Here is a 10354-nt window from a genome sequence, read left to right on the forward strand (position 1 = left end):
TCTGGTAAAAAAACAGAAGAAACTGGTAAACATTGTCAATCTGAAGATTACTGATGCTACCCTTAATGACCTTCAGCACCTGTATGAAGTGAGGGTCATCTCAAAGGCACAGACTATTGTTTTGGACCCTCAACATCCTTTACATGATGAGTTCCAGATGCTTCCATCAAGGCGGAGGTTAAGCCTTCCCAAAGGTAGCACTATTAAATACAGATTGTCCTTCATTCGATCTGCTATTGGTTTTCTAAACTATCTATAACCATAAATGTCATTGCGTCTCTCTTTCTTCACCGTGACAGTGTAGGCGATATGGATCTTGTGCTGTGTTTGTGTATGATGTATTGTATGTATTTATGTTGGATTACTGTCTGTAAAGCAAATTTCCCCCTCAGGGAAATTAAAGTTTTACTCTACTCTCTCTCTCTCTAACTCAAGCATGCGCAATCCACAGCCTGACAGGTGCGCCACCAGGCCAGACAGCCAGTGATGCCCTGCAGCAGCACAAAGCCAAATACAAAGGGAGAAGACACTAGGGAGAAAACTGCCTGCAGCTGGAGTTAATTAACAGTCACACCTAATGCCAATCTCAGCTCATCAGCAGGGCTATAACAGGTAGCATCAACCACAGAGGCCAAGTTAATTGTGTCAGCATGTCCACTGAGGTTGGTATTCCTCCTCCTCCTCCTCCTCCTCCTCCTGCTGCAGGCTAAGTGGTACAGTGACTGGCTTTAACCACACACTCCTTCTGTCTACAGTTTATACCCCACACTACCACATTTGATTAATGCACTCCTCTCTGCAGGTGTGTGCACCTGTCATTGTCATTTAGTCTGGTTGTGATGCCTAGCCGGTGTTTCCACCAATAGATTTAATTTGTTACTACTATGATTCTAGAGAGTTGAGTCTTTATACTAGCACCCTCCTACAAAACTTGAACAATGCCCCATAACTCTATGTTATATTATGTGTGGTTATAATACATTTTGAATTTGAAGTGTAATATCTACAATAAACTTCTGCAGGGTTTATTAGCTGTGGTTCTGAATCCTGTTACTAACTTGCAAGGTTGATGCAATTAATACCTTTACATCACAGGACAGAAAAATATTCAGGGCTGTAGTACGTGACACGAGGCACTAGATTAGAGTAGGATGAGGGAAAGGCAGTGGAGAAAAACAGGAAAGGAAAGGAACTTTGAAAGTTGCACAACAGTATGACATTAGTCTATTATCTGCTGATATTTTAACTGGCAACATAAGTAGGCATCCTTAAATAATTTGTCCCAGCACCTTCTACTTTCCTCTGATCAGTTAACAATACTGAAACTAAGAAACTACATTTCTTGATTTGCTTTTTATTTACAAACATTACTGACTACAAATCGGAATACAGAAAACACAAATAATTTATATTTGGTTTAGTTTATTGTTTGTCTGTGTATTAAAAGACACAGGCTGTATTACATACTGTAATTTACAGTGACAGAGGGTTCTACTGTTATATTTTGAGTTTTTCTTATGGGGCTTTTGGATTACAGATTACATTGTGAATGGATCCATAAATTGTTTATTTCATAATTAAAAATAATGACCTAAATGGTTGATCAAGAATATCAAGAACACAATCAGTGACATTCAAGCCCAGCACTAAGCTGTGCTTGGCTGTTGAGAGTCATCATATCAGACATGCGTCAGAAGCCCTCTCTACCATGCTCTCTTCATATCAAGAACGTCTGACAAAAGACCATTACACTTGCTGAGGTTAAAACAGGAACACTACTGTAGATACAGTTGCAGACAGTGATTCTATCATAAGATATAATTAATCAGTAATATTGCCTATAAGAAATGTTCCACCCAAACACACACATATAGCCTACTAATTTTAATACTAGACACTAAGGCAAATCACTCCACAACATAACTAACATTTTTAAAAGCATTATTTTGAAATCTATAAGATCCTATTATCCTATATTGAAGAGAAGTAAGTAAAAATTGAGCTAAGGTCACCCTGTCCCTAACTGTTCCTTCCCAGAACATGTTGCATGCTGGGTAAATAAGAGCCAGGTAAGATAAGTTGTGTTTAAGAGAGTCAACATTGTATTGTATCGTACAGTGTAGAGTGACAGTGGCTCTGTAATCAAAGTAATGTTATCAGTCCGATTTTATCAGCTCTATTTACGCATTACTGGCCGGGGGGGGCAGGTGAGGAAGGGGAGAATAGAGGGGATGATGGGGTAACAAAAGAGTGAGAGATGGACACAGATAGGGACCAACATACATATCTAAACACACACACTCCCTGCCCTCTGTAGCTAAGTCAAAGGGTCGGTTCACCAAAATTACCAAAAAAGCTAAGTGTGTGCATTATCCGGGGTAACAGGAAAAGATATGTTGCATTTAAAAATGTTAAGTGTCATTTCTCAATGCTCTGAGCACCACAAAAGGAATCGTAAGAAAAGTCTAAAGAAAGACGTTATCGAGTTGCATTATGGGAAATGTAGGATCCAGTATTTCTGGAGCTTGACTAAGCGGCAAGCTCCGGGGTCTGAAAAGTGAAGCCAATGCTGAAGTGGCTTAAACCTGCATTCTTTCTAATGACCAGCAGGGGGGTGACTCCACTGGTTGCAAAAAGTAGTCCGATTGTATAGAAGTCTATGAGAAAATAGCCCTACTTCTCACTTGATTTATTACCTCAGTAAATGGTTTCTTAATGAGTTTATGAGTTTTTCCCGCCACCTACCGGACTGGAGTGTGGAACAGTAGATTGGTAGACAAAGAAAAGACTTAAATTCTCTCTATTACCCCTGTTTCTTTCAGGGATTTAATTAGGTGATTGTATATTCCCAACAGTGAAACTGTATGCTGATGTCAGTTCCTTCCTTTCCTCCTCATAGGCCCTGTACTCCAGCAGCACATGCTGGACAGATTCAGGATGACCACAGTGTGTGCATCTACCAGTTGGGGTGTTTACCTATTTTATGAAGTGTCTTATTCACTCCAGTATGTCCTATCCTGAGACGGGTAATGACTGCCTCTTCCTTTCGGTTCCTGCCCAGTCTTCTTCACAACCTGTTTCTGGATATTATAAAGATGTCTTCCTGTATCGTTTATGTCCCAATATTCTTGCCATACTTTTTGCATTTGTCTCTTTATTAGAGTTTTACCCTCAGCTTTACTCAGCGGTATTTTTGTTTACTGTTTGTGATTGCTTGGCCAGTATATCAGCATCCTCATTTCCATCTACTCCTACATGAGCAGGGACCCAAACGAAGCAAACCGTCAGACCCTTATTGTGCAGTCTGTATGTTAAATGATGAATTTAATATACAAGACGAAGGTCTTGTCTGCATGATATTACAGATTTAATGCTTGTGAGTGCTACCCAACTATCAGATGCAATTAGTGCATTATATTTGTTGATTTCTTCTAACCATTGCAAAGCTATCAAAATAGCTAGGGGCTCAACTGTATATACTGATAATCTGTGGTTCTTTTCTTAATAGCTATCTCACATTGTAGTATGAACACTGCAGGTCTTGTGCGTCCAGCCTCAGGGTCTTTTGAACCATCCGTAAATATCACCAACTTATCTGCAAAATGCTGCTCAACGTCATTTTGTGCTGTCCTCCCAGCAGATAGTGCAAATTCTTTAGAATGAGTCGAACATTTCTAGCCAATTACAGCTGCGTCCGCTGGTCACTTGATACCGTCCCGTGACGTCATTTTCCTGCGACTATCTCTGACAGATAGCTCCATGTGAACAGCTTTCACCAAAGTTATCGTTATATACTGGTAAGTCATGTATCAATATGATAGCTGATGGTGCTATGAGCTTTGTCTGCATTCTGCCTTTGCAATTAAAACTTATAATAGGAGACGGAATGCTGCTCCCGGTCAGGGTGTCTTCCTCTTCACGACAAGGTCAGGATTTAGCGTTACATGACAGAAGAAACATTCACTCTCTGACTGCCGGTTCAGTTGACATTACCTTTACAAGAGAGGTGTCGCTCCAGTCAGTTACAAAAAACATATATATATATATATATATATATATATATATATACACGTTATGGATTAACGTTACACAACCAGTAACGTTACACCCAAAAGCTCGATATCTATAGATATAGCTAATAAAATATGGTTGACATGAAGGTGAATATTTTACGGTATGTAATTGTTGCTAAATTAAACTGAGCAAATGAAGGTTCAGCTCATTGTTGAGATGTTTCTTTAACCAGTCAACCTGTCCTTCCCCCTAGGTTGGATATGGGATGCTAACGCCGGCTGCTGAACTGTGAGGAACTTTTTATCTCCTTTCCTACCTGGGGCCACTGTCTTGTCTCTCAGACCCGATGGCCAGCCGCCTCTTGGGCAGATATGCCCGTCTGCTCTGCAGGGTCTCCTCCCAAGCTCCAGCTGCTGCTGCCCGCCTGCCTCTGCCTGTGGCTGGGCCTGCAGAGGTGCAGAGGGCTCAGGGCTGGCCTTGGGTCACAGAGAGGTTAATGTGTGAGGGAAGGACAGTTACCAAGGAAGACACCTTTCCAAACATGCCTACACGCACCCAGCTGGACGAGTTGTTGGAAAAGGCAGCAGTGCCAAATGACATCCTGCTGGCCTGGGCAGAGCATGGAGGAAATGGTAATCAGGCTGCTAATGCCCTGATGAAGTGGACTCAGTTGGTGCTAAGGACGAAGGGCAAGTTTAAGGAACAACAGCCAGAACTGATGATGGATTCAAGGCTACTGGATATGATGGATACTGTATCTCGGGAGGTAAGGAAGCCAGATGCAGGTGGACTAGCACTGTCATCATGTAAGGTGATTGACATCTTATTGTTGCCTGTTAAGATTAATTACTCATTTTTGTGTGTGTTTTTCACCCAGGTGTCTTCAGTGTGGAACAGCACTCTAGTGTCTGTCTTGCGATCTCTCTGGATTATGGGTGTGCCTTCCACTGATTCAGTACTCAGTTCTGTCCAGACTGAGGTCCTGTGGCGAGTCCGCAGGCTAACCTACAAGCAGCTGGGCTACCTAGCAGATTGGGGAGCAGGCAGGAAAGAACAGCAGGACGTGACAATAGTGAATGCTGCATTAAAACAGCTGGAGCTGCGCTGGACTGAAATCGCTGATGCTAAAACTGTCAGTGCACTGATATCCAAAGGACAACGCATGTCACCTACCTTGATAGACAGACTTGAAGACAAGGTATCAAGGTTCAACACATCCATCACCATTTAACACATGTGTTTAATATTATAAAATGTAAGCATATAGTAAAAAACATAATGATATTTACCCAGTCATTGATGTGTATGCAGGCTAGAATATGTCTGGAGAGGCCAGTCTGTGAAAATGGTGACCACTGTATGTCTTGAAAGAAAAATTGTAAACCTATGAACAACACATCATGAATCTACCCTAAGCCTATGGGGACACCTGTGGATGAAGGTACAATTTATTCCATAATCCAAAACCATAGTGCAATCCTTCTTTCTGTCTCTATCGCAGGCTTTGGAGCTTGCAGAAGGCTTTTCAGCAGAAGAGATCCGCAAAGTCTGTGTGTCTTTGGCAGCTCAGAGCCGCAGATCTGTCCCACTGCTCAGAGCTTTGTCCTACCACCTTCTCCAGAAGCCGTCATCAGAGTTCACCACTCCACTGATACTGGACATGGCTTTTGCATACGGTAATAACACTGATTGTAACACATCCAGTAACACTGAAGCCATGCATAAACCAAATGAACATAGTGTATATCTATGTCTTAAATGTAATTTTGTTTTTTGCTTTAATCTTGCTTTCTTCACCTGATATAGTTGTTAGGATTAGCTTAAAGTTTTACCTTTTTAATTCAGACAGCAGGTTCAAAGCAGGCAGGGAAATGGAAGCCAGTTGAAAGAAAGCTATGGTATGTTTCAACCTGGACCAGTGAAGACATACAAGACCATAGACAAGAGACTGTGGGTACTTTATTTAGTTGGATTTAACACTGATGTGAGATTTAATGTCAGTGCAACTGGTCTGTTTTTTATGCAAGTATCTATTGTTGGTAATATTTTCATCATAAATCTTTTTATGTATAATAATATTTTTTAAAACATGATTTGTTAAATTTGAATATTCCACTATCTATGCTAGGCTAGTGGGTAGCCTCATGGGTAAACAGCTTAATGTCTAGTGCAACAGATTAAAGCACTGTCTGCTTTAACATACTGTATCATGCCAACAGTAACAACTTTGTCTTTGCCCTTTTATAGGGAAGTTGAATTTCCACCATTCTCAGGTATTTCAGCGAATGGCCTCAGAGTTGTTACACAGAGTCCCTGAGCTCAGCTCTGCTGATGTCACACGCTGTGCTAAATCACTGGGCTTCCTCAAATGGCTCCACATCCCTCTCTTTGAGGCCTTTGCTGAGGTCAGTAATTCAGATCAGTGCTTAATCTCTAATCTCAAATTAACAAATAATTTGAATTATTTTTTCTCACTCACTGTGTAACTCTCTATGTACAATTTTTCACCAGCACTACACAAACAGTCAGAAGTACAGTACTCTTCAGCTCTGTAATCTGCTCATGACTTTTGCCAGACTGGGCTTTCAGCCCAGCAAAGGAGAAGAGTTCTATAGCAAGGTATTAATGATATTAAAGGCTGTCTGTTGACTGCACATTGTTGCTTCTACTTCCTACCTTTAATTCTCTGCGTGTCATTTTGTGTAAAGGTCCACTCTATGCTGGAGGAGTCTCTCTCAGGCCTGGAGCCCTTCTTGCAAACAGATGTGGTTTGGTCCCTGTGTGTGCTACAGCAGGCCAAGCCCCAATACCTCATCCCCCTCACAGAACAGAATCACGTTACCAAACTTTCAGGTAAGACACATAGCTGTGGGCGCTCATTCTTCTTCTGTACTTTCCTGTTTTTGATAAATAGTGAAGTTATAAATATGCAGATACACGCTTTGTATTAGTACAGTTAAGATCACAGTTATTGCTGCATACATCACTGTCAGCAATTCAGGGGAACGTTGGTGTAAAGCACCTGCTCTAAACTAGGAGAGGCTGGTGAAAGTGGTTCAGGCACAAGAATGGCAAACATGTACTGGTTCCAGCTTCTCAAAGTTAAGGATTTGCAGCTTTTCTCTATTTGATATAATTTAAATTGAACGATTAATTAGAAAAATAATTAATAAATGAATCCATGATGAAAATATTCTTTAGTTTCAGCTCAAGAAGAATATCTTATATATCCTTTACATACCCTGTCAAAATAATTTAAAAACAAAAAATACCGGATAAATAGCACTACAGGTAAGAGGAAAAATATGTATTTTTGATTTTGGGGTGAACTGTCCTTTTAACATTGTGAACTGCTGTGTTGTCTCTTGAGGCTCTGGGAGCTCACTGCCAAAACACCTTTATGGCCCAGTAGATGGCAGTGCAGCACCAATAGATTCCTGGTTAGACAGGCACATTAATTCCATTTTCTCACAGACATGATGCATAGCATTGATTACTAAAACATTCTTGAAGTGGTTTTGAAAAGCACTGATGCCAGTGGGTTGTCGGCGCTCATTCTCTTTCTGTTGTCTTTTCTGTCTTTAGAGGGCAGTCCAGCTCGAGTGGAGAACTATCAGCTGAAGCTCCTCCATATTGCTGCTACTCTCCACTTAGAGCATTCAGGTTCCTCAGATACTCCATCCTCCCTGAATGCCCTGTCTGTCCCAGGCAGCAGCTCCCCCCTCTCCCCCCTGCAGAGCAGTCTAAGAGAGGCTTTACAGAGTTTGGTGGGTGGGAGGATGGAAGCACTTCGCACTGGGGTTGACACTGTGTATGGATGGACTATTGGTAAGGGGGCCAAGGTAGCCCATATATATATATATATATATATATATATATATATATATATATATATACACACACACACACACACACACTTTGAGATCACATACATGTCATACTGTCTGTTCCTTTTATTACTGGAGTTTTACATTACTTTTACACTGAAAGCAACATTTACGACATCTCTCTGTAAACTTGAGATGAAGGAGTGTTTTGTTGTGTCATTCAGTCAGAGAGCTTTTTTTACAATCTCTAATCAGATGGTGAGCTGGTAGTGGATTGTGACAACAAACCAGTTGACATGTCCATGCTGAAAGCCCCTCATCTTCCCAGTGGAGGAGGAGATCAGGCTTTACCTGAAGGGGCACGGCGGTGAGTCATAGAGGAGAATCATGTGGGCTTGGGTTGTTAAAGGTTTATTTTTGCTTCTCTTCCTTTTGAATATTGCATCTGATTTTCTTTTGCTCTAGCTGTCTAATGTTATTGTGCTCTATGTTCCATTCATCTCCATATGTTTTTAGGCTTGCTTTCTTGGCTTGGGAATTTCCTAACTTTGGCTCAAAGAGTAAAGACCTTCTGGGACGGTTTGTCATGATGAAGCGACATCTCCAGTTGGCTGGCTTAATCACAGTGGAGGTAGGGAGAAGCAGAAGAGTGGATAACTCATCTTTGTAGCAGTGTTTGTGACTGTGGTTTAGTTACTTCAGAAGAAAAAGCTTTTTTTTTTTTTAACAGTGATCAAGTTATTTTCTCCATCCCTGCAGACAGGGTGAACCGAGCTATTTGTTCTTGAGATCAGTTTTTCATTACACACTCACTAAAGCCAATTGCAAAAGGAATTTTCTGGCGTGTTGTGTTTGCTGTGGTAGTGAGTGATATTTGAATGAAAAGAAGCAGCACTGCTGCCGCTGCTGTATCTGACAGTCCAAGGCTATGCAAACAGTGTACCTAATACTTTGGTAGAGCAGAGAGTCAGGTGGGTCCCGCTGCAGTCTGTGGTATAAATAGAGCTACAGCCGCAGCTCTGTCTCATCTAGGCCAATCTCCTCAGCCAATAGTAGCATCACTTGCCTCTCAGGTTTGCAGTGCTGCAGGATGTGTTAACTACCTGAGACTGAAAACCAGTCTGTAAATATATGACAGTAAAATGAGTTTTACAATTGTGTTCTTTTAAGTACTCAGTGGTAAGGAGAAGGTACTTGGCTCATTAGCTCTTTAATGAAATGTTTTCAAATCCATCTTTTTTGTCCTTTTTCAGGTGCCATACTATGAGTGGCTGGAGCTGAAGACAGACTGGCAGAAATTGGCGTACCTAAAGGATAAGATGGGGAAGGCTGTGGCCGAGGACATGGCCAAGTGAACCAATCAGTCTTGAGCAAATTTGCAGACTGGGCTAACTCAGAGCTTTCCCAACCAAATGGGACCACAGGGAATACACACGTACACCCACGTTCATACTCTGAACGGAGCAGCATTGCAGAAAAGCTCTCTCACACTTTGTCAGGGGAAAAAATATCATATTTTCACTCTGGTTCCCTTGGCAACGTGTGGGGCTTTCCCTGTTTCCATGGTGATGACGAGCAAGAGTTTGGGGGCCAGAGAGAGACAGAAATAAACACAACAGCGAGTCCTTCTGTAGAAATGATATGATCAACGAGTAAATCTTTGCATCTGTGAGTGACATGTCAAAAACAGAAGCACCCGGGCCATTTGTAGAATTTCGGCCAAAACGTTGAGCTTAATATCAGCATGTGAGTAGAGTGGAATAACTTAATTATCTCTGTGAATGTGAGTCATCTTGTGATGGAATAAATTGTTTTATTGCCATTTGTACCTGTTTTGTCTTTTAATTCTCAATAAATTGACTGTATGATTCAGATTCAGGATGTGGGGGCATGTGTGTGATGTGCACATTTTCTTCAGGTGCGTACAGTTGAGCTTGTTGAAAAAAAAACTATTGTGTTCAACCAGTGTTTAAATAATTTATTCCTTTTTATCAACTCATTTTTGGTTTGCAACATGAAATAAGATGCATTAAAATCGCTAAATATAGCAAGTTTGGGTAATAGATAAATTTGTACATGTTTCACTTCAAGTGAAACATTTTCAATCTGTCTTTGAATGGATATTTTAAAATTTCATACTGAATCTATGTTTATGCTTTAATGTGCATGTTTGTTAAAGACCAACAGCATTATTATGAAGAGACAGTAAGGGTACGATTCTCAGATAAACACTTTGCTGACCTGAAACTGCTTACACAACATCATGGGCAGCAGCAGCACTCTGACATCAGAGGCTGTTGAGTGGCAGAAAGAAGACGACTGACAAATGCAAGTCAGGGCAGATGAGAGAAAATGAGTTAAACTGAGAGGTAGCCAAAGGATAATACAAAGCCAGAGTGGCAAATGAGATAACAGGAAATGATAAACACGAAAATTAATTGTTACTCTGATAAACCATCACATGATCCAGAGGCATGGTGCTTACTTCATTCTTCCCAATATTCAGGGATTAA

The 10354-nt window shown here is 41.0% G+C and overlaps 1 protein-coding gene across 2 annotated transcripts; it reads left to right on the forward strand.

Annotated features, from left to right (window-relative positions):
* The first annotated feature begins 3647 nt into the window (after window positions 1-3647).
* Window positions 3648-9663, forward strand: tbrg4 (transforming growth factor beta regulator 4). 2 transcript variants are annotated; one of them, XM_044207342.1, is made up of 11 exons: window positions 3648-3797; window positions 4268-4780; window positions 4892-5212; window positions 5516-5690; window positions 6262-6419; window positions 6526-6633; window positions 6723-6867; window positions 7600-7842; window positions 8097-8208; window positions 8358-8472; window positions 9095-9663. In XM_044207342.1, the coding sequence occupies exons 2-11, from the start codon at window positions 4361-4363 to the stop codon at window positions 9194-9196; spliced, it is 1899 nt and encodes a 632-aa protein (XP_044063277.1). In that variant the 5' UTR covers window positions 3648-3797; window positions 4268-4360; the 3' UTR covers window positions 9197-9663. The 2 variants fall into 2 exon arrangements, with proteins under 2 accessions (XP_044063277.1, XP_044063278.1); XM_044207343.1 differs by lacking the exon at window positions 3648-3797 and adding an exon at window positions 3803-3926.
* Window positions 9664-10354: the final 691 nt, after the last annotated feature.

Source organism: Siniperca chuatsi, linkage group LG9 (assembly GCF_020085105.1).
Source record: "Siniperca chuatsi isolate FFG_IHB_CAS linkage group LG9, ASM2008510v1, whole genome shotgun sequence".
Classification (NCBI taxonomy): domain Eukaryota; kingdom Metazoa; phylum Chordata; class Actinopteri; order Centrarchiformes; family Sinipercidae; genus Siniperca; species Siniperca chuatsi.